The sequence below is a fragment of the Mytilus californianus genome, unplaced genomic scaffold, assembly GCF_021869535.1.
Source record: "Mytilus californianus isolate M0D057914Y unplaced genomic scaffold, xbMytCali1.0.p SCAF_7, whole genome shotgun sequence".
Lineage (NCBI taxonomy): Eukaryota > Metazoa > Mollusca > Bivalvia > Mytilida > Mytilidae > Mytilus > Mytilus californianus.
Window position 1 is genome coordinate 104297987 of NW_026262723.1, and position 26020 is coordinate 104324006.

The 26020-nt window shown below is 34.4% G+C and overlaps 1 protein-coding gene across 1 annotated transcript in view; it reads right to left on the reverse strand.

Annotated features, from left to right (window-relative positions):
* The window catches only part of LOC127709607 (uncharacterized), a 187467-nt gene that overhangs the window by 9094 nt on the left and 152353 nt on the right, over positions 1-26020 (reverse strand). The window contains exons 80-81 of the mRNA XM_052215208.1: positions 23071-23099; positions 10582-10619 (exon numbers count right to left, since the gene is read on the reverse strand). Coding sequence (XP_052071168.1) covers positions 10582-10619; positions 23071-23099 — 67 coding nt within the window. The remainder of the gene's footprint in view (positions 1-10581; positions 10620-23070; positions 23100-26020) is intronic.

A 26020-nucleotide genomic window follows, 5' to 3' on the forward strand; every position in this document is an offset into this window, starting at 1 on the left:
AAACAATATTCTACTGTAAACTTTTATTGTATTCAACATTGGCCTGTGTTGCTGCTTTCAAAACAACACAACTAGGCACATATTCAAAACAACTGGTTAAATTTACATGATAACAATGCACACAATGTATCATAGTTGAGTTCTGATCTGAATTCAGTGCAAATCTTCTTTATAATCGAAAATGCTCTCTTACAGTCAGAATTGCTATTTGGCAGAACTAAAATAGCTTTAGCAAGCTTTGAAAGAACATAATGTTTTTTGTCATTAAAAATGTAATCTATGTCTGCCATTGCTCCCCAGAATGTTCCTATTTCCTGGTCAAAGCTGGGTAGTTCATCAGGAGAAAACAGCTGGTACTCTGAGAACTGATCCAACAGTTCTGTGATATTCCCATATCCTATGGCCTGTGGAAATCTGTTGGCTAGATTTGAAACTGAAAAAGAAAAATAACTTTATAATTTGAATACCATTGGATGCTTTATCAAATATCTAGTTCTACTCTCACACATGTTGTTATGATGGCAAATGATTGATTATGTTTAAGATGCATAATACTTTGTAATTAATATGCCCTTCATGGCCCTTTGATTAGGAAAATAAACATATTTGATTTGATTTATTATGACATTACTAGTAAACCTGTAGAAAGTTCATGTGTATGCAGATTTCCACCAGGGATATTATTTTCTTTTTTGGTACGTATACACGTATCATTTTCGCTAAGCACTCGGCTCTTTAGACGATGGTACAGGTCCAGAAAGCGACCTCTTTCTGCGTGACATTTCCCCAAAGTGCATTTGAAAGAAAAAGAGTCACAAAACCTTAAAAACTAATCACAAACTTACCTGAAGGGCTTTTGTTGTTCGTCCATATCGAAAAATAAACAATGGCGACCCAATGAATACTTCGAAATTTTCTGTATTTATCGTCTAATTATGAAAACACCCGAGAATCGCGATATCACTAACGAAAAAACAACGAAAAAGCGTGTAATGGCCTGTAAGGTGGTGAAAAGCGTGTACATGCCATGTGACAAAATCTTCGCGTGTAAACCGTTGAAAAAGCGTGCATTGCACCTGAATATCATGTGAGTTGGCAACTATGCCTAAGCCCCTACCAGGTCCCTTTCATGTACCCTTCTGCGGCCTTAAATCAAGACATGGAACAGGCCCATGCAATATGCGGCGTGGTTAAACTAGTTTTGTTGTATCCATACCCTCCCAATTTATCTTTGTGCATGGATTTTTATTGTTGTTTTGCAAGTTGCAAATGATTTTCAGCGAGTTTTTATAAAATTTATTATTCATAAAACAACCATTTTCCAGTTTCAATAAACAAACTGTAAATAAAGAGCTTGCAGTCTTGAAGGACAATTGATTCTTTAAACCTAAAGTAAGCCCTACAATTCCTATCCCTTTACTTCCTTAATTGGTATCTTGAATTATGTCTAAAATTTTGAAACAAAAATATCAGATTAATAAATAGCTGTAAAAACGACAAAAACATTCAGATCCTTAAATACATGTAATTACTAAATTGATTAGTAATTACAGGTATTTACTGAATTGTTTAGTAATTACGTGTAATTCCTAATTTCACCTTTTTACTGTAAAATATATACTGTTTAGAAGCTATATTTACCTGTACACATCAAATATACTGAAATTGTCTGAAATGCTACTCAACAGTACTAAATTGACTGAAAGCAAATTGTTTGAACAGTGCTAAATTAATTGCAGTGGATAAGTCTGAAAATTGACAGAAAGGCTGAACATTACTGAATGATTCATTGTTCAGATTTTTCAGATGATGTTAAGATCAAAATGACTGTTCAATGAATAAAATTCATTTACTAGTGTTTTGCAAAAAAATGGTTAAAACAGTCTTTCAAAGGCAATAACTCCTATAAGAGGTTGATCGACAATTTCAGTCATGTTTGACTTATTTGTAGGTCTTACTGTACTAAAAATATTTGTCATTTAAAGTTTATCTGTATCTAGCGTATCTAGCATAGTTTATGCGAAAACTTTATCTAAAATCTAATAAAAACTGTCTTTCAAAGGCAACAATTCGTATAAGGGATTTTTGACTTATTTATAGATCTTGCTAAGTATTATTGCTGTTTAAAATTTCTCTTAAAATCTATTATTTCCGGAGCAATAACTCCAAATAGGGTGTTCAATTGGTCTGAAAATTTTGTTGCATATAAATCTTAACATGCTTATCATATTTACCTATATCAATTAGCTTTAGTTTTTGAGATATAAGCTAAAAACTGCATTGTACCCCAATATTCTATGTTTAGCCATTGAGGTCATGTTTACTGATGGAATAAGAATAAAAAAAATCATACTAGATACTCTAAGGATCATTCAGTCCAAGTTTGGTTGAAATTGGTTCAGTGGTTTCAGAGGAGATCTTTGAAAAAGTTTACACAAAACAACAGACTCAAAAGTATGGCAAAAGCTCACTTGGCCTTTTAGGCCAGGTGAATAAACTAGAGGATCTCAAGAGCCTGTGTCGCTAACCTGCATCTACTGTAGTTTTGGAAATCATGTAAAATAAGGTTAAAATCGTAATAAATAGTATTAGATACCTTAATAATGATTGAGGCGAAGTTTGGTTTAATTTGGACCAGTAGTTATATTAAAAGCAGAAGATTTTTGGAAAAAAGTTTACAAAAATTACCAATTAATTGTAGAAAAGGACTTTAAAGGCAAATAACTCCAATAAGATGTCAATTAACGATTTTGGTCATGTTGACTTATTTGTAGAACTTTCTCTGCTTGATATCTTTGCTGTTTACAGTATATCTCAATCTATAATGATATTCATGATAATTAACAAAAATTGCAAAATGATGCTGTCATGAAAATCTACCAAACGAACACCAATTGAATACCCCTCCTCTCCAAAATTTATTTCACCCAGGACCTGTATAATGCTGGAGATGCCTTTAAATGTTTTTTAGGGATTACCCTTCAAAAAAAAATTTGGGCAGGGGGATATTCATCCAATATGAGTATGTTGAAAGAGACGATATAATAATGGTTTATAGAAAAGTAACTGAATAATTCTGAAAATGGAAAATATCAAGCAGAAATTATAAGCACCCCCTCCCCCCCCCTAAAAAATTGCACCCTCCTATGGAAAAAACTCAAGTCATCCCATTGTAGTCTTACCATAGTTACTGAAGACCCCTTATAATTATTCAAATTAGTTTTCAAGTTGTGACCATTTGAAATTGTTTTTTTACAACTTTCCCATAGACTTCTATAGTAAACTCCTATGTTCTATTTTTAGCCATGACAGACATGTTGGTTGGATAGCAGGGTCATCAGATACATTTTTCAATCAAGCTACCCTATTGAAAATTGTGGCTAAGTTTAACTCTATTTGGCCCAGTATATTAAGTGGAGAAGGTTTTGTAAAAGATTACAAAAATTTACGAAAAATTGTTAAAAATTGACTATAAAGGGCAATTACCTCTGAAGGGGTCAATTTACAATTTTAGCCATGTCGACTAATTAGTTGATCTTACTTTGCTGAACATTATTACTGTTTACAGTTTATCTCTATCTATAATAATATTCAAGATAATAACCAACAAGAGTGCACACACTGAAATGTCTCGTCTTCTTTACTGACCATTGATTTTATGTTGATAGTCCTAAATATAAAGCTTTACTACAAGTATCACACAAACTTAACATGATCCAAGAAAATGAGGTCAAGGTCAGATAAACCAAAAAGGAAATACATGTACACCTTACAATCATTCAATACACCAAATATAGTTGACCTATTGCTTATAGTTTCTAAGAAACAGACTTAACCAGGAAAACTAAACATTGACCAATGAACCATGAAAATGAGGTCAAGGTCAGATGAACCATGCCAGACAGACATGTACACCTTACAATCAATCTATGCCTTAAATATAGTTGACCTATTGTTTATAGTATCTAAGAAACAAACTTAATCATGAAAACTTAACATTGACCAATGAACCATGAAAATGAGGTCAAGGTCAGATGATACCTGCCAGACAGACATATACACATTACAATCCTTCCATACACTAAAAATAGTTGACCTATTGCATATAGTTTAAGAAAAAAAGACCAAAACACAAAAACTTAACACTGAGCAATGAACCATGAAAATGAGGTCAAGGTCAAATAAAAGCAGCTAGACTGACATGTACATCATAAATATTTCCATACACCAAATATAGTTGACCTATTGCATATAGTATTAGAAAAATAGACCAAAACACAAAAACTTAACTTTGACCACTGAACCATGAAAAAGAGGTCAAGGTCAGATGACACCTGCCAGTTTGACATGTACACCTTACAATCATTCCATACACCAAATATACTAGACCTATTGCTTATAGTATCTGATATATGGACTTGACCACGAAAAACTTAACCTTGTTCACTGATCCATGAAATGAGGTTTAGGTCAGATGAAAACTGTCTGATGGGCATGAGGACCTTGCAGGGTACACACATACTAAATATAGTTATCCTATTACTCATAATAAGAAAGAAATCAACATTACAAAATATGTTAACTTTTTTTCAAGTAGTCACTGAACCATGAAAATGAGGTCAAGGACAATAGACATATGACAGACGGAAATTTCATAACATAAGGCATCTATATACAAAGTATGAAGCATCCAGGTCTTTCACCTTCTAAAATATAAAGCTTTTAAGAAGTTAATTAATGAAGCCGCCCCCGAAGCACTATCCCTATGTCAAGCTTTCTGTGACAGAAGTCGCAGGCTCGACAAAAACTGCAAAATTTCCTTAAAACTATCAATTCAGGGGCAGCAACTCAATAACGGGTTGTCTGATTCATCTGAAAATTTCAGGGCAAATAGATCTTAACCTGATGAACATTTTTACCCTATCAGAATTGCTCTTAATTCTTTAGTTTCAGAGATATCAGCCAAAAACTGCATTTCACCCCTATGTTCTATTTTTAGCCATGTCAGCCATGTTGGTTGGAAGGCAGGGTCATCGGACACAATTTTTAAACTAGATACCCTTATGATAATTGTGGCCAAGTTTGGTTAAATTTTGCCCAGTAATTTCAGAGGGAAATTTTTTGTAAAAGTTAACGGACGACGACAGATGATGAAGACGACGGATGACGGATGCCAAGTGATGAAAAAAGCTCACTTGGCCCATTGAGCCAGGTGATCTAAAAAGGAAAAAAAAAAAAAAAAACAAGAGTGCACACGCTGAAATGTCTCGCCTTCTTTTTTACTAATCATTGATATTAGGTTTATAGTCCTAAATATAAAGCTTTATTACAACTGTCACATAAACTTAACATTGACCAAGAAAACTAAACATTGACCAATGAACCATTAAAATGAGGTCAAGGTCAGATGAACCATGCCAGGCAGACATGTACAGTTAACAATTCTTCCATATAACAAATATAGTTGACCTATTGCTTATAGTTTAAGAAAAACAGACCAAAACACAACAAGAGTGCACACGCTGAAATGTCTCGCCTTCTTTACTAATCATTGATATTATGTTGATAGTCCTAAATATAAAGCTTTATTACAACTGTCACATAAACTTAACATAAACTAAGAAAACTAAACATTGATCAATGAACCATGAAAATGAGGTCAAGGTCAGATGAACCGTGCCAGGTAGACATGTACAGTTAACAATTCTTCCATATAACAAATATAGTTGACCTATTGCTTATAGTTTAAGAAAAACAGACCAAAACACAAAAACTTAACACTGAGCAATGAACCGTGATAATGAGGTCAAGGTCATATAAAACCTGTGTGACTGACATATAGATCATAAAATATTTCTATACACCAAATATAGTTGACCTATGGCATATAGTATTAGAAAAAAAGACCAAAACTCAAAAACTTAACTTTGACCACTGAACCATGAAAACGAGGTCAAGGTCAGATGACACCTGCCAGCTAGACATGTACACCTTACGATCGTTCCATACACCAAATATAGTAGACCTATTGCATACAGTATAAGAAAAACAGACCAAAACACAAAAACTTAACTATAACCACTGAACCATGAAAATGAGGTCAAGGTCAGATGACACCTGCCAGTTGGACATGTACACCTTACAGTCCTTCCATACACCGAATATACTAGACCTATTGCTTATAGTATCTGAGATATGGACTTGACCACCAAAACTTAACCTTGTTCACTGATCCATGAAATGAGGTCGAGGTCAAGTGAAAACTGTCTGACAGGCATGAGGACCTTCCAAGGTACGCACATACCAAATATAGTTATCCTACTACTTATAATAAGAGAGAATTTAACATTACAAAAAATGTTAACTTTTTGTTCAAGTAGTCACTGAACCATGAAAATGAGGTCAAGGACATTGGACATGTGACTGACGGAAACTTCGTAACATGAGGAATCCATATACAAAGTATGAAGCATCCAGGTCTTCCACCTTCTAAAATATAAAGCTTTTAAGAAGTTAGCTAAAGCCGCCGCCGCCGCCGGATCACTATCCCTATGTCGAGCTTTCTGCGACAAAAGTCGCAGGCTCGACAAAAACTTAACACTGAGCAATGAACAGTGAAAATGAGGTCAAGGTCATATAAAACCTGCGCGACTGACATATAGATCATAAAATATTTCCATACACCAAATATAGTTGACCTATTGCATATAGTATTAGAAAAAAGACCAAAACTCAAAAACTTAACTTTAACCACTGAACCATGAAAACGAGGTCAAGGTCAGATGACACCTGCCAGCTAGACATGTACACTTTACAATCATTCCATACACCAAATATAGTAGACCTATTGCATACAGTATAAGAAAAACAGACCAAAACACAAAAACTTTACTATAACCACTGAACCATGAAAATGAGGTCAAGGTCAGATGACACCTGCCAGTTTGACATGTACACCTTACAGTCCTTCCATACACCGAATATACTAGACCTATTGCTTATAGTATCTGAGATATGGACTTGACCACCAAAACTTAACCTTGTTCACTGATCCATGAAATGAGGTCGAGGTCAAGTGAAAACTGTCTGACGGGCATGAGGACCTTCCAAGGTATGCACATACCAAATATAGTTATCCTACTACTTATAATAAGAGAGAATTTAACATTACAAAAAATGTTAACTTTTTTTTCAAGTAGTCACTGAACCATGAAAATGAGGTCAAGGACATTGGACATGTGACTGACAGAAACTTCGTAACATGAGGCATCCATATACAAAGTATGAAGCATCCAGGTCTTCTACCTTCTAAAATATAAAGCTTTTAAGAAGTTAACTAACGCCGCCGCCGCCGGCTCGACAAAAATGGAGAGAACACTGATAAATTTTTGCCTTGGGCGACCTTCAAAATGAAAGAACCTTAGTGAGCGCGCTCACATACCCCACGTCCCCACATTGTCATTGGAGAAATAAAATAAGTGTAAGAAAAAAAAATTGTATCAGAAAAAAAAATTGAATCATAATTTCCTGTCAATATGCACATCTACATAGTATGTCCTTATTATCTACACAGTTTCATGAAATTCTGTTGTGTGGTTTGAGAGGAGTTGCAATGACAAAAGGTTGCAGTAGTATATTGGGCAAATAAGTTCAAAGGGGCGTAACTCCTGGGAAAAAAATTGAATCGTAATTTCCTGTCAATATGCACATCTACGTAGTATGTCCTTATTATCTGAAAAGGTTTCATGAAATTCTGTTGTGTGGTTTGAGAGGAGTTGCGATGACAAAAGGTTGCAGTAGTATATTGGGCAAATAAGTTCAAAGGGGCATAACTCCTGGAAAAAAAATTGAATCGTAATTTCCTGTCGATATGCACATCTACGTAGTATGTCCTTATTATCTGGTATGGTTTCATGAAATTCTGTTGTGTGGTTTGAGAGGAGTTGCGATGACAAACTGTTGCAGTAGTACATTAAAGTAAATAAGTTCAAAGGGGCGTAACTCCTAGAAAAAAAATTGAATCGTAATTTCCTGTCGATATGCACAACTACATAGTATGTCCTTATCTAAAAAGGTTTCGTGAAATTCTGTTGTGTGGTTTGAGAGGAGTTGCGATGACAAGAAATAGGACTGACGGACTGACGGACAGACGGACGGACGGGTCAAAAACATTATACCCTCCGCAACTTGTTGCGTGGGGTATAAAAATAAATAATATATATGTCCTATATTTATTTTAAAATAATGAAAAACTGCAGAGGCACCCAGAACTACTATGTGCATCAAGAAATCTTTCAGGTTTGAGGCAGCACGAGTGTGGAATTCCCTTTCAAATGAGGCTCGAGTCATGACCTCTTTGATCAGTTTAAATATAATACAAATAGCTTGTATGGGGGACAAAATTTAACTGCATTTCATGCAAATTTCAACCAGTTTCACAGCTGATTTGATTCTCGTTATCTGCTACATAAAAACGTTTTTGTATCTTGTATTGCTTTCCTAAAAAAATATATAAGTTGGGTTTTAATTAAGCTTTTTGTTACTGAAATTCTGCTAAGCTTTTTGTTTTCATTTATAGAACATTATTTTTTTTGCTATTTACACTAGTGCTTTTTATACGACCGCAAAAATATTGGTATCACGTCGTCGTCGTCTGAAGACATTTGGTTTCCGGACAATAACTTTAGTTTAAGTGTATGGATCTCTATGAAATTTAACCAAAAGGTTCAATATCACAAAAGGAAGGTTGGGATTGTTTTTGGGGGTGATGGTCCCAACCGTTTAGGAATTAGCGGCCAAAAAGGGGCCAAAACAAGCATTTTTCTAGTTTCAGGACAATAACTTGTGTATCAGTATTTTGATTGCTCTGAAATTGTACCACAAGGTTCAATACCACAAGTAGAAGGTTGGGATTCATTTTGGAGGTAATTGCCCAAACCGTTCAGAAATTAGGGGTCAAAAAGGGTCTAAAACAAGCATTTTTCTAGTTTTCAGACAATAACTTGTGTTTAAGTGTATGGATGTCTCTTAATTTGTACCACATTTTACAAAAAGAAAATTTCTTCAAAATTAATTTTTTTGGAAAGGGGGGGAGGGGGTAAAAAAATTTTTTGGAGGGGGGACAATTTTTTTTCCTCAAAAGAAAATTCTCTTCAAATAATATTTTTTTGGGGGGTAAAAACAAATTTTTTTTTGGGGGGATCAATTTTTTCCCTCAAGATTTAAGAAATTGTCAATTTTCCAAAGAGAAAAATTGGGGGTCACAATTTATTTCGCTAATTCTTTGTATATAGTCTGAAAACAGATTTACTAAGTATTGCACAACAGCAAGAAATCTTCAATTGAATATCAATTCAAATCATACATTTGGATTCCTGACAATAACTTTAGTTTAAGTGTATGGATCTCTATGAAATTTAAGCAAAAGGTTCAATACCACAAAAAGAAGGTTGGGATTGTTTTTGGGGGTGGTGGTCCCAACTGTTTAGGAATTAGTGGTCAAAAAGGGGCCCAAAACAAGCATTTTTCTAATTTCAGGACAATAACTTGTGTATAAGTATTTTGATTGCTCTGAAATTTTACCACAAGGTTCAATACCACAAGTAGAAGGTTGGGATTCATTTTGGGGGTAATTGCCCAAACCATTAAGGAACTAGGGGCCAAAAGGGGTCTAAAACAAGCATTTTTCTTGTTTTCAGACAATAACTTGTGTTTAAGTGTATCGATGTCTCTTAATTTGTACCACATTTTACAAAAAGAAAATTTCTTTAAAATTATTTTTTTTTAGGGGGGGCGTGGGGAAATTTTTTTCCTCAAAAGAAAATTCTCTTCAAATATTATTTTTTTTGGAGGGGGGTAAAAAAAATTTTTTAGGGGGGGGTCATTTTTTTCCCCTCAAGATTCCATGAAAAAAAATATGCTTTGTATATAGTCTGAAAACAGATTTACTTAGTATTGCGCTACAGCACAGTGTATTGCACAACAGTAAGAAATCTTCAATTGAATATAAATTCAAATCATACAACTAATTTCAAGTTCTTTGACACATTTATTCTGTGTCAGAAACCTATAATGTGTCAAATACTCAATTACAATCCAAATTCAGACCTGTATCAAGCTTGAATATTGTGTCCATTTTTGCCCCAACTGTTCAGGGTTGGACCTCTGTGGTCGTATCCAGCTGCCCTTGGCGAAGCAGTTTATTTATGTCTTGATATATATGCTATGCTGTTTATTTTGCTTTGTGTCTATGATATCATTTGTGCTCTTTAATCTTTGTTTTTATTAAGCAATTAGCAAATTTAAACTGGCATAACGGAGTTTTATATTTTATCTTTTTACAATTTATAACAAATTTATCAATTTGCAAATGATTTCAATTATCATAGCAATGTGTGTCATTTTCTGAGTAGTGTTCAGCATTTCCATTAATTCCAGTCAAAGGCAAAAGTTGACAATCACCATTGGTAAGACCCAAAAATTGCAAAGCGGTTTTACATCAGGGTGCATTCACCCTTATTGAATATCCATCAGACAACCATATAAATGGTCTCCAACATAGAACTTTTAAAAATCCATTACCTCTAAATTTTCAAAACTGTCATCATCTTCCTCATAATCTGCAAGATAGATTGTACTTATTCATTCAAAAGTTAAGTTTACAAACTAATGATTAAAACATATAATTCAATGATATAGCTATATATATATAGTGATTGCTACTTGAAATACACATAAATTCATCTTTACAAAAAAAGAAACATTTGAATCTACGAAATTCCAGTGTAACTATAAAATATAAATGTAAACGTTTTTCCGTTGTAAACAATAACGTGCATGAGGTTATCAATACAGTATTTTAAAACAAAACCATGGATAGTTAAACAGAAAAAAGTAAATCGAAGGTAAAAAACATTGTTGTTATGGCACATGAAACAGTGATTCAAGATATCATTAGCGTGAGGAGATGGAAGGCGTATTTTTCATACCACACATTTCAATTATATTGTTACAAATTATTGTCTTCTTTGTATTTATTTTCTATGCATATGAATTGTTTGAATTTATTGAAATAAGTTTTATGTCACAGTGAATTCATGACAAAGTTCTAAATAAATCAAAGTGCTGGATAGCACCTGTGGAAAGTTTGCAATGGTAGATGTGTATTATTTCAAATAGGTTGTAGATGTGTATTATTTCAAATAAGTATTTAATTGCAGCTTTGATTTTTTTTTTACTAAATCATTGTCTCATCAGCAATTATCAAAAATCAAAGTATTATCTATAGTGTTTTATTCATGCCTCCATCTGTTTTATTTGTATGCAATGTCATAGGCATAGATATATAAAAAATTATTTGCTATACATATATTTATAAAGTGATAAATAAACAAACAAACAATAACCAAAGTTATGCATGGTTTTTAAGCATTAAGAAAGTCATTTTGCTAGAAAACTTAAGACTCATTGTTTTAAACACTTTAAAATATATTAGGTAAAGCACTGTCTATATTACATGGACAAATGTTATTTAATAAGTTCTACAGCACTGGTCTTGGCACACTGGGTTATTCTAAGAAGTAGAAGCTGACTTGGCTGCTTTTAATACACTTGACTCTGTAATAAAGTAATCCTTATCCTTGTAACAGTTTGTGTAGTTGTTAATCTTAACACTTAGGAGGCTGTGAACTATCCTTGAGTCAATGTTTTTTCTGCTGTCAGTTTTGGTCCACTTGAGCATGCTGAAGATCCTTTTATCCGCATTGGAATGTGAAATAGCTAGTATTTCTTTGCTGAATTGAAAGTTTATAAATGTTTTTTGGCACCAAAACCTTCTGATCGATGTTTTGACAAAAACAATGCACTTTTCTATCAAAGCTGGTATTTACCTTTACTCATCCTTGGCGTGTGACATAGACAGAAGCAATATCGTGATATGATTATTGAGTATTTAATATCCTGTCACCTGTTTATTGTTCAATCAAACTATTATCACTTGTTAATTAGCCGCCGGCCTGGTCAAAATGTAAACATGTTGCGTAATCAATAATGTCAGTAATACCAGATATTTTCGATACACTCGGGCTTTTACGTTTTTAATAACATTTGTAAACATCGTAGTAAAAAATGGCACCGGAAAATGTTCATTCATGAAATATTTTATACACAGGATTTTTTTCTCTTCAACCGGAGGATGGGAGGAGACCCCTGAAACCGGGATAATTGTACACCTGTCAGGAGGTTCACATGTATGGATGATCTCACGCATGTCATGGGAATCCCATAGGAAAGCACACAGGTAACATAAACATACAAAATGGCTGACAGTTCAAAGTATACATAATTTATAGAGGTCAAACCTAATACCATTTACAAACGTAAAAATTGAAAAGATTACAATAAATATCAGGCCTTCTAAATTTTCTATGAATTAAACGTAGAAACTGCTGTCTCGTGTAGATTTGTATTGATTTTATCTTCCTCGCAGGGTAGATCAGCAAAGTAGTGTTTGTGATACCCATTTTCAAAATGAAGTTGAATTCATTTGAATTGTCGGTGAACATTCAGTCCATTTTTATTCAAGCTGTAAGCTTATCAAAAAAGTAGTAACTCAAAAATTTCAAAAGCACCTTCCTAGAATTAGTATTCAAACACTAGTACTACATTATCTAGGAGTAGAACAGTGGAATTAAGTTAGTCTGGCTACTCCCGGTTTGAGGCCGATGCCTTAGGAAAGTATATTGCTATAGCAAGCTATAGCAAACTTTCCAAAAATGTGCTAGGCAATAGTACTAGGCATTTCAGCGGAAAATATAAACAATGTCATATTTACGTTATGTGAGAGGGTGTACAATGAACAAGGAACAGGTGCTCAAAGTGTCACAAGCTCAAACGGGAACGTGCAGGGTTTCTTTTATTCTCAGCAGAAATTTTTTTACTGTCTTTTTTGTTTTTAGTATTGTACCATTTACCACCATCGACGCTGAATTAAATATGGTGTGCCTTTCCACTAACTGGGGCTCGTAGCTCTTATATGGTCCTTGCGATATATTTTTGGTCAATTTGCAGACCACAGACTCTATGTTCCTTAAATTGTCAAAAATATATCACAAGGATATTGAGTAACGGTTCCACAGCTACCTTAACATCGGCTAGTACATCTTTACATCTGTAATAAATGGAAGTATTTAATATGTTTCTCCAGAGACATATATACAATAAAATTGAGAATGGAAATGCGGAATGTGTCAAAGAGACAAAAACCCCACCAAAGAGCAGAATACATCCCAAGGCCACCAATGGGTCTTCAACACAGCGAGAAAATCCTGCACCCAGAAGCAGGTTCAGCTGGCCCCTAAACAAAAATGTTCAGTGAAAATGGACGTCACACTAAACTACAAAACATATAAATGAACTTAAATTAAAAAAAACCATACAAGACTAACAAAGGCCAGAGGCTCCTGACTTGGGACAGGCGCAAAATGCGGCGGGGTTAAACATGTTTTGTGAGATCTCAACCCTCCCCTTATACCTCTAGCCAATGTAGAATAAACAAACACATAGCAATACACACAGTAAAACTCAGTTTAGATAAAATGCTTCACTGAGCGCAGCTGGATTACCGCAGAGGTCCAACCCTGAACAGTTGGGGCGAAAATGGACAATACTCGCGCTTGATACAGGTCTGAATTTCGATTGTAATTAAATATTTGACACATAATAGGTTTCTGACACCGAATAACTGTAGTCAAAGAACTTAGAATTGGTTATATGATTTGAATTTATATTCAATTTTTTGCTTTTGTGCAATACACTATGCTGTTGCAAATTGACCCCCCCCCCCCCCCCAACAACAACAACAAAAAAATTTACCCCCCCCCTTTTTTTTGTACAATTTTGTTTTTGGATTACCTCCCTCACACTGCTTTTAAATTGTCCATTAACCAGGAAACCCTTGTTTTTTCCCCTTTTTTGCCCCTAATTCCTAAACGGTTTGAGCCATAACCCCCCAAAGCCAATTCTAACCATCCCTTTGTGGTATGGAAACTTGTGGTATAATTTCAGAGAGATCCTTACATTTAAACACAAGTTATTGTCTGGAAGTTACAAAAATGCTTATTTTTGGCCCCTTTCTGACCCCTAATTCCTTAACTGTTGGTACCATAACCCCAAAAATCAATCCCAACCTTCCTTTTGTGGTATTGAACCTTATGGTAAACTTTATAGAGATCCATTCACTTAAACTATAGTTATTGTGCAAAAACCAATGTGTCTTAGGACGATGACGCCAACGTCATACCAATATGCGACTGCAAAAATTTTTGAGGTCGTATAAAAAGTCAGAGTCTGATGTCAGAATAGGTAACAGAAGAAACTAAGCAAAATGACAATGATACATAAATTAAGTATATTTATATGTCTCTGGTTTCTCTAACAATAAAATGGTAGTTATTTTCCTTATATTCGTACTTTTACATTGTTTATTCTATTTAATTAAGATGAATGAATATTTTATTTTATTTTACCTATCGAGAAATTTAAGTTTTATAAACACCACACAAGTGCGTAAATGATTGTGTGTGTGTTTGTGGGTAAAAGCTAAACCATAACTGTTTTAATCTTCCAAGAGATGTATATCTTGCTTTTACCTATTTTTCCCCAGAAAATTCTTCTGGGCAACCAAAAAATATTGAAGACATTTAGTCAAAATTACTCAGAAATATAGAATACTACAGTCAATAGGGTGAAGTATTGATTCAAGGAGATTTTAATGCATATACTAGAACATCCCCAGACTTTGTGATTTCAGATGAATCTATGTATCCTCATGCTGAGGATGAAAATTATGTATATGATATATGTACACCAAGAAATAATCTTGATCATAAAAGGCCAAATAAGAGTGGCAAATTATTAATTGAGCTCTGTAAAGAAGCTGGGCTACGAGTTTTGAATGGTAGAACTATTGGTGATATACTTGGTAAATATACCTGTATAAAATATAATGGTTCTAGCGTTGTTGATCATGCAGTTGCATCTGCAAATTTATTACATGTTTATGCCATAAGTAGTTTACTGTGCATGACTTTACACCATTATCAGATCATTGTGCAATCAGCTGCACCTTGTAAACTTCTTTTTATGATAATACAAATACCCAACAAGCATATTTAGAACCACTCCCAGGTAAATTTGTATGGGATTCAGAGGCAATTAATAGTTATTCTACACTTATACAGATTATGAATTCTTAAACTAAACTGCAAGAATTTCTCAGTAGAAAATACTCAAATTGTAATAAGGCTGTAAACATTCTAAACATAATTCTTCAAGAAACAGCTTTGGCATCGGCCAAATTTAATAAAGGGCACATTAAAAAACAAACAAGTAAAACCTAAAAGAAAACCCTTGTTTTCAGGTGTATGTGAAGACTTATATAAAACTGTTAAGCACTATGCATTTCTAATAAATAAATTTCCATTTAATGGCGCTTACAGAAAAGAATACTGCTCTCAGCGCTCAAAATTGTAAACAAAAGAAAAAATATACAAAAATAAAATATGTTCAGATCTATCCCGTAATATCAATAATGACCCAAAATCCTTCTGGGACTTGCTTAATAAATTAAGACGAGCATCAGAAAATAATGCTACAGAAAAAATCAATGAGCAAACATTTTATAACTTCTTCAAAAATTAAAATTCTTGTGAAGCTCAATTAAAGGACAGTAAATTTCATAAAACTATCCTTAAAAAATTAAATGAACTAATAATTGCACTAAAAAACAAAGATATTATGTCTTATAATCAACCAATAACAGCAGATGAAATAATTAAAGCCTCTAAAACCCTGAAAAATGGTAAATCCACTGCAAAGGACTTGATTTCAAATGAAATGATCAAATATGGTATACCAGTACTAGTCGACCCAATAACTACATTATTTAACCTAATTTTCAAAGAAGGAACATTTCCTAAGTATGAAATGAAAGTTTCATTTATTTAATACACAAAAAGAGCAATAAGCTGGACCCTTCAAACTACAGAGGTATTTCTATAACCTCTAACCAAGGAAAATTATTTAACAAAGTTATCTATATGAGAATTACAAAATTTGTCAATGAACATAATATTATTAGTGAAAACAAAATTGGATTTAAAGAAAAATCCTGTACCTCACAGATTACATCTTCGCCTTAAAATCTATAATAGAAAATAAGAAAATAAGAAGCAGAAAGTGTTTGCTGCCTTCGTTGATCTCAGAAAGGCTTTTGATACAGTTTGAAGAAATGGATTATTTTATATCCTTTTGGAACTTAAATTCCCCGGTAAACTTTTTAATATAATTCATTCCATGTATATGACGATACTAGATGTAGAATTAAATTCCCCAATGGTCTCAGTGGAGAATTTGTCTCCACCCGTGGTGTTAAACAGGGAGATGTACTAAGTCAATTATTATCAATCTTTACATAAATAATCTGGTTAAAAGTCTCCAAAATGTTAATACAGATCCCATTGTAATTGGAGACACAACAATAAATTTCCTATTATTTGCAGATGATATAGTTTTGTTATCAAATTCTGAAAAGGGATTACAAACGGCTTTAAATGCTCTAAGTGTTTTTTGTCAATGCACTAACAAGACTGGAGGAATGGACAGACGCCCGTAATTTCCAGGTCCCCCACAACCATTTCGCGGGGGACAATAACCAAAAACAGAAACTTCGTAAAATTTATACATAAGGAATACATAATTTTATACTGTATGCCAAAAGTAGCTTTCAGGCCAAGTTTGGTTGAAATTGGTCCACTTGTTTCAGAAGAGAAGATCTTTGAATAAGTTTACAATGAATAAAATTGAGAATGGAAATGGGGAATATGTCAAAAAGACAACAACCCGACCAAAGAGCAGAAAACAGCCGAAGGCCACCAATGGGTCTTCAGCACAGCGAGAAAATCCCGCACCTGGAGGCAGGCTTCAGCTGGGCCCAAAACAAAAATGTGTACTAGTTCAATGAAATTGGACATCACACTAAACTCCAAAACATATAAATGAACTAAAATTAAAAAACATACAAGACTTACAAAGGCCAGAGGCTCCTGACTTGGGATAGGCGCAAAAATGCGGTGGGGTTAAACATGTTTTGTGAGATCTCAACCCTCCCCCTATACCTCTAGCCAATGTAGAATAAACAAACACACAGCAATACGCACAGTAAAACTCAGTTTAAAAGAAGTCCGAGTCCGATGTCAGAATAGGTAACAAAAGAAACTATGCAAAATGACAATGATACATAAATTAAAAAGAGTGCACACGCTGAAATGTCTCGCCTTCTTTACTAATCATTGATATTATGTTGATAGTCCTAAATATAAAGCTTTATTACAACTGTCACATAAACTTAACATTAACCAAGAAAACTAAACATTGACCAATGAACCATGAAAATGAGGTCAAGGTCAGATGAACCATGCCAGGCAGACATGTACAGTTTAACAATTCTTCCATATAACAAATATAGTTGACCTATTGCTTATAGTTTAAGAAAAACAGACCAAAACACAAAAACTTAACACTGAGCAATGAACCATGAAAATGAGGTCAAGGTCATATAAAACCTGCGCGACTGACATATAGATCATAAAATATTTCCATACACCAAATATAGTTGACCTATTGCATATAGTATTAGAAAAAAAGGCCAAAACTCAAAAACTTAACTTTGACCACTGAACCATGAAAACGAGGTCAAGGTCAGATGACACCTGCCAGCTAGACATGTACACTTTACAATCATTCCATACACCAAATATAGTAGACCTATTGCATACAGTATAAGAAAAACTGACCAAAACACAAAAACTTAACTATAACCACTGAACCATGAAAATGAGGTCAAGGTCAAATGACACCTGCCAGTTGGACATGTACACTTTACAGTCAGTCCTTCCATACACCGAATATACTAGACCTATTGCTTATAGTATCTGAGATATGGACTTGACCACCAAAACTTAACCTTGTTCACTGATCCATGAAATGAGGTCGAGGTCAAGTGAAAACTGTCTGACAGGCATGAGGACCTTGCAAGGTACACACATACCAAATATAGTTATCCTAATACTTATAATAAGAGAGAATTTAACATTACAAAAAATGTTAACTTTTTTTTCAAGTAGTCACTGAACCATGAAAATGAGGCCAAGGACATTGGACATGTGACTGACGGAAACTTCGTAACATGAGGCATCCATATACAAAGTATGAAGCATCCAGGTCTTCCACCTTCTAAAATATAAAGCTTTTAAGAAGTTAGCTAACGCCGCCGCCGGATCACTATCCCTATGTCGAGCTTTCTGCAACAAAAGTCGCAGGCTCGACAACAAAGGACTACTAGCAGTTACTGACATGCCAGCTCCAGACCTCAATTAAACTGATTGAAAGATTATGTCTTCATCATATGAAAATCAAGCACAATCCCTCCCGTTAGGGGTTTAGTATCATACCATCATAAAATATATTAGTAGAACATAACCAATATCATGCCAACAACTGGTTTTAGAAAGACCCTATGAGTGAATCAATATAAATACCAAAATATGCCATCTTTAATGACCTGACAACAGTATCGTTACTATATTGCTTCTGAATAAGTCTATTTAAAGGTTTGGTTAGCTTTTGAGGTAAATGTCGACATTTTTGTGCTTTGTATAGAATATTACCATAAAAGATTGGATGTGAAATACCTGAACGTATAAGATGTCTGCATGTTGATTTATATTTATGAATGATGTGCATGTACCGATGATAAAATTTAGTAAATGTTTTGACTAGTTTGTGATATCGAAAACCCTGGTGTGATAATTTTTCAGTAATACAGAGGTTTCTTTCGTTAAAATCAAATACGTTGTTACATACGCAAGCAAATCGAACAAGTTGAGATATATAAACATCATAAGATGGTGACAAGGGAACGTCACCATCTAAAAATGGATAATTAACAATAGGAAATGAAAAATCATCTCTTTTATCATAAATTTTGGTATTAAGCTTCCCGTTAAAGATATACATATCAAGATCCAGGACAGGGCAGATTTCCCTTTATTTAAAGTCATTTCAGCAGGATAAATCTCTTTAGTGTACATTTTGAAGTCATCATTATTGAGAGCCAATATATCATCCAAATATCTAAAAGTATTATTAAATTTTTGTATCAGATGTTGTTTCGATGGGTCTTTGCTGATTTTAGTCATAAATTGTAACTCATAACAATACAGAAACAGGTCTGGAATAAGTGGTGCACAGTTAGTCCCCATAGGAATTGCAATAACTTGACAATATACGGAATCTCCATAGCGAACAAAAATGTTATCTAGTAAAAATTCAGGGTAGTAATCGTATTTAATTAGGTGTGTGAAGATTTTGAGGCAAAGTGGTATATAGGGTAGAAAAATGAAAACTTTGAACAGATTCGAAATCACCAATATAAGCATGCAATTTATCAAGTACTTCCAACGAATTTTTAACACTCCAAAAGTAATTAATTCCACTATTTTCAAAGGCCTTATTTGAACAATTTATTACCAGGTTTTTGATTATACCATGTGTACTAGTAAGTAGAATAGACAGTTTAGTAGTGGAACAATGTCTTGAAGATGAAATAAATCTATATTTGTAAGGTGTTTTGTGCAGCTTTGGAAGCCAGTACATAGTTGGAACTTTCATTGTATTTGGTTCTGCTTGTAAAGAAGTAGCTAAAAATTTATGTTTGTTACAGATGTCATTTTCCGAAATGGAGTCAGTTTGAATGTTGGTGAATTCGTGATTTCCTTTTGCAGAACCTCAATCGTAAAATTTACATCAAACAATAATGGTATTATTAGCAGCCTTATCAGCCGGGACAAAAACAAATTCCTTGGCGAGTTCTTTTAGCTTATGTTTGATACGAGAAATAGGGCTATTATGGTTGTTGTTGGGAGTAAAATGTTCTTTAAAATGTTTAATACGAATATCAACTATGTTCATTACTGATTTAAAAAAGAATCTAAGGATTTTTTGTCAGCTTTTTCTCGTTTTATCCATTTTGAGCAGTAAGTGCGGAGTGAGTCGTGGATGATGTTACAACACTCATTCCAATTAATAATTGACGGGGGCGATATTTAGGTCCTACACTGAGGAATGATTTCAACTCTCGGTCATGAACGATGTTAAGGTCTCCTGTTGTAACATGGGAACTGGGGCCATAAATGTATTCCGAATTACTGCAATTTCATGACGTAGGTGTATTGTCACTAATATTAACATCTTTACACACTTGGCTATAATTAAACACATATTTCCCAGGATGATTTTTTGTAAACACAACAAATAAGAGGGAGTTCAGTATTATCAAAATAGCCAGGAATTTGTTCTTTAACAGAATGAGGCAATATTTACAAAATCAAAACCTTTATTGACATCTTTGATTTTAATAAAATGTTTTTTATGTTCTTCAAGGCGATCAATTTTGGGAAACAGTTTAGAATAATAATATGCAATTATAATTTGGACGATTTCATACTTAGGACTGCAATATGGAATTATGTTGCAATCCTCTAAAATTTGATGTAATTTATTAACAGGTTGGTTAACAGATAATGTCTGCCGTTGTTTTTTGAAATAGTAATTAGGTCCAAAATATTTGTATTGTTGGTACGAAATTTTCTCTGCTAGCGATTTATTCTACGCCCATGAGAACAGTTTTTACGAACAGTTTTAGAAACTATATCCAAAATGAATGGATACAAAGGAATGGTAAAAGCTCACATAGGTGAGCTAAACATTTGGCTTTTTTGGCAGTTTTTTTGTTATGCACAAAATGTAAGAAGTTTGAAGATCTATTGCCAATAGGTAAGGCAAAATTACAAAAATAATAGATACTTATGATCAACAGACTAATATCTAATGGACATCTGAAGGATGTTATCTGATTGATTTATACTACTTTTTGATTTTAATGGGAAAACAGATCCACCTTATAATACCTTCTCCTTTTAAAGGGGCACTTACCATCTGTCAAATTCATGTTGACCGATTTGACTAAATTCTCATATTTGCTTTATAACATACAACTAGAGGCTCTCAAGAGCCTGTGTCGCTCACCTGATTCTACTTTGGTTTTGGAAATCATGTAAAAATAGATTAAAATCATAACAGATACCCTAATAATGAGTGAGGCCAAATTTGGTTTAATATTGGTCCTGTAATTTAATAAAAAATCCTGGTGGCCATCTTGAACAGTAAATCGGCAACAAAGTAGCAACACTTAATCAGCACCTCATAAGAAACATTTATGCCATGTTTTGGTTTCATTCCATTCAGTGCACCTCTAGAAGAAGCATTTGTATGTATTTCCCATAGGGTCTTATGTAAAAGGAAGTCCCCCAATTGGCGGCCATCATGGATGAAGGATCAGCTTCAAAGTAACAAAACTTAGTCAGCACCTCATGAGGAACATTCATGCCATGTTTGGTTTCAATCCATTCAGTAGTTCTCTAAAAGAAGACGTTTGTATGTATTTCCCGTAGGGTCCCATGTTAAACTAAGTCCCCTGCTGGCGGCCATCTTGGATTATTGATCGGCTTCAAAGTAACAACACTCGGTCAGCACCTCATAAGGAAAATTCAAGCCATGTTTGGTTTCATTCCATTCAGTGGTTCTCTAAAAGAAGACATTTGTATGTATTTCCCATAGGGTCCCATGTTAAACTAAGTCCCCCGCTGGCGGCCATCTTGGATTATGGATCAGCTTCAAAGTAACAACACTCGGTCAGCACCTCATAAGGAACATTCATACCATGTTTGGTTTCATTCCATTCAGTGGTTCTCTAAAAGAAGACATTTGTATGTATTTCCCATAGGGTCCTATGTTAAACTAAGTCCCCCGCTGGCGGCCATCTTGGATTATGGATCGGCTTCAAAGTAACAACACTCGGTCAGCACCTCATAAAAAACATTCATGCCATGTTTGGTTTCATTCCATTCAGTGGTTCTCTAAAAGAAGACATTTGTATGTATTTCCCATAGGGTCCAATGTTAAACTAAGTCCCCTGCTGGCAGCCATCTTGGATTATGGATCAGCTTCATAGTAACAACACTTGGTCAGCACCTCATAAGGAAAATTCATGCCATGTTTGGTTTCATTCCATTCAGTGGTTCTCTAAAAGAAGACATTTGTATGTATTTCCCATAGGGTCCCATGTTAAACTAAGTCCCCCGCTGGCGGCCATCTTGGATTATGGATCAGCTTCAAAGTAACAACACTTGGTCAGCACCTCATAAGGAACATTCATACCATGTTTGGTTTCATTCCATTCAGTGGTTCTCTAAAAGAAGACATTTGTATGTATTTCCCATAGGGTCCTATGTTAAACTAAGTCCCCCGCTGGTGGCCATCTTGGATGATGGATCCGCTACAAAGTAACAACACTTGGTCAGCACCACATAAGGAACATTCATGCCATATTTGGTTTCATTCCATTCAGTGGTTCTCTAGAAGAAGTTCAAAATGTAAAAAGTTAACGCTGACGACGGACGACGGACGCCAAGTGATGAGAAAAGCGCACTTGGCCCTTCGGGCCAGGTGAGCTAAAAACGTATATCCAGATTACAAAAGGTATAAATTAACAATTTATAGTGAGCATGTGCAATTGGATTTTTCTGGGTCTCTTTGATTTCATATCATATCATACGTTAAAAAAATATGTCAATCAGTGTTTTTACCTGTATAAGAATGATTTTATTTGAGGATTGAATCAGTCAACCAAATGGTTTACCCTTGTTTCTCTTTCAATGAATACGGATTCCATGAAGTTAATTTATTGATTTGCAAGTCAATAAAACATCAGCCATGTTTTTGAGCTTATTTTGACAAATTTGGTCCAAACTGACTGCTTGAACGAATATTATTTCGGAATTCTGCTTTCATTTATGCTTGAAACAAAAAGAATTGTTCTTTAAATTTTTGTCTTAATCGTAGCTAACTTTAAGGACTTTTTTTCTTAAAGAGCTAAATTATAAGGAAACTCACTTGAAACTTTCATCTGGTTTTTCTTCTTCCTGAAAAACAAATTAAAATTAAATTTCATATACAATTAAAGAACCTTAGTGAGCGCGCTCACATACCCCACGTCCCCACATTGTCATTGGAGAAATAAAATATGTGTAAGAAGTAAGAAAAAGAAATTGTATAAGAAAAAAAATTGAATCATAATTTCCTGTCAATATGCACATCTACATAGCATGTCCTTATTATCTAAAAAGGTTTCATGAAATTCTGTTGTGTGGTTTGAGAGGAGTTGCGATGACAAACTGTTGCAGTAGTACATTGAAGCAAATAAGTTTAAAGGGGCGTAACTCCTAGAAAAAAAATTGAACTGTAATTTCCTGTCGATATGCACATCTACATAGTATGTCCTTATTATCTAAAAAGGTTTCATGAAATTCTGTTGTGTGGTATCAGAGGAGTTGCGATAACAAACTGTTGCAGTAGTACATTGAAGCAAATTAGTTCAAAGGGGCGTAACTCCTAGAAAAAAAATTGAACCGTAATTTCCTGTCGATATGCACGACTACATAGTATGTCCTTATTATCTAAAAAGGTTTCATGAAATTCTGTTGTGTGGTATCAGAGGAGTTGCGATGACAAACTGTTGCAGTAGTACATTGAAGCAAATAAGTTCAAAGGGGCGTAACTCCTAGAAAAAAAATTGAACCATGATTTCCTGTCGATATGCACAACTACATAGTATGTCCTTATTATCTAAAAAGGTTTCGTGAAATTCTGTTGTGTGGTTTGAGAGGAGTTGCGATGACAAGAAACAGGACTGACGGACTGACGGACGGACAGATGGACGGACGGGTCAAAAAAATTATACCCTCCGCAACTCGTTGCGTGGGGTATAATAAAAATAATCATTATGAATTAATGATTTTAATGGAAATCAAAGCATTGTAGGTGTTGTGATCGAGTCAGTTTATAAGCCATGTGAGCTAAAAAAGAGGTAACATAACAGGTTATTGGTTCTTTTGTATTATTTTGAAGGAACCATAATATATATCAGAAAAAGGCTAGATGAACTAATAAGTAGATATTTCAAGTGCAACAGCTCCAAAACAGGTTATTGGTTGTGTTCTAAAATTTTGAAGGCACTATCATATATATCAGAAAAAATGGCCAGCTGAGCTAAAAAGTAGATACTTCAGCGACAACATCTTCAAAACAGGTTATTGATTTGTTCTGAAATGTTCATGGTACTATTAAATACATCAGAAAAAATAATAAAATGCTCCGCTGGGGCACAGCTTGATACGACCGCAGAGGTCGAACCCTGAACAGTTGGGGCAAGTATGGACACAACATTCAAGCTTGATACAGCACTGAATTTGGATTGTAATTAAATATTTGACACAGCATAGGTTTCTGACACAGAATGAAAGTGGTCTAAGAACTTCAAAAATTTTAATTTACCTATTCAAACCATATCATTATTATTTGCTTTTATATATAAATCAGAAATAACCAATTTAAAATGGTAAATTTTAAAGAAAAAAAAGGAAACCCCCCCCCCAAAAATTTTTTGAACCCCCTTATGATTCATCACCCCCAAACTCAATCCCAGCCTTCCCTTTGTGGTATGGTACCGTGCAGCACAATTTCAGAGAGATCCATACACTTGAACACAAGTTATTGTCTGGAAACTAGAAAAATGCTTGTTTTTTGGCTCCTTTTTGGCCCAAAATTCCTAAACGTTTAGGGCAATTACCCCCAAACTCAAACCCAGCTTTCCCTTTGTGATATGGAACCTTGCAGTACAATTTCATAAAGATCCATACACTTACACACAATTTATTGTCCTGAAACTAGAAAAATGCTTGTTTTTTTGCCCTTTTATGGCTCCTAATTACTAAAATTTTGAGGGAATTACCCCCAAAATCAATCCCAGTCTTCCCTTTGTGGTATGGTACCTTGCAGTACAATTTCAGAGAGATCCATACACTTGAACACAAGTTATTGTCTGGAAACTAGAAAAATGCTTATTTTTGGCCCCTAATTCCTAAACTTTTTGGGCAATTACCCCGAAACTCAATTCCAGCTTTCCCTGTGTGATATATGGAACCTTGTAGTACAATTTCATAAAGATCCATACACTTACACACAAGTTATTGTCATGAAACTAGAAAAATGCTTGTTTTTTGCCCCTTTTTGGCCCCTTATTCCTAAAATTTTTAGGCAATTAACCCCAAAATCAATCCCAGCATTCCCTTTGTGATATGGAACCTTGTGATACAATTTCAGAGAGATCCATAGACTTACACACAAGTTATGTCTGGAAGTTACAAAAATGCTTATTTTTGGCCCCTTTTTGGCCCCTAATTCCTTAACTGTTGGTACAAGTTATTGTCATGAAATTGAAAAATGCTTGTTTTTTGCCCCTAATTCCTAAAATTTGGAGGCAATTACCCCCAAAATCAATCCCAGCATTCCCTTTGTGATATGGAACCTTGTGGTACAATGTCAGAGAGATCCATCCACTTACACACAAATTATGTCTGGAAGTTACAAAAATGCTTATTTTTTGCCCCTTTTTGGCCCCTAATTCCTTAACTGTTGGTACCATAACCCATAAAATCAATCCCAACCTTCCTTTTGTGGTATTGAACCTTATGGTAAAATTTCATTGAGATCCATTCACTTAAACTAAAGTTAGAGTGCGAAAACTAATGTGTCTTCGGACGACGACGACGCTGACGTCATACCAATATACGACCACAAAAATGTTTTTGCGGTCGTATAAAAACCTCGCAACTAATCCCTTTTTGGCAACCTTAGCAAATTATATCTGAAAAACTTCAATATCTAACCCAGGGGCCTCAGTGGCAAAGTAGTCTGAGTAGTTCAACTACGAAAAAGGCATGTAGATCTATTTATCGCTTATTTGTTTGTATCAACATATGCAAAACTGCTGAAATTTTTATCA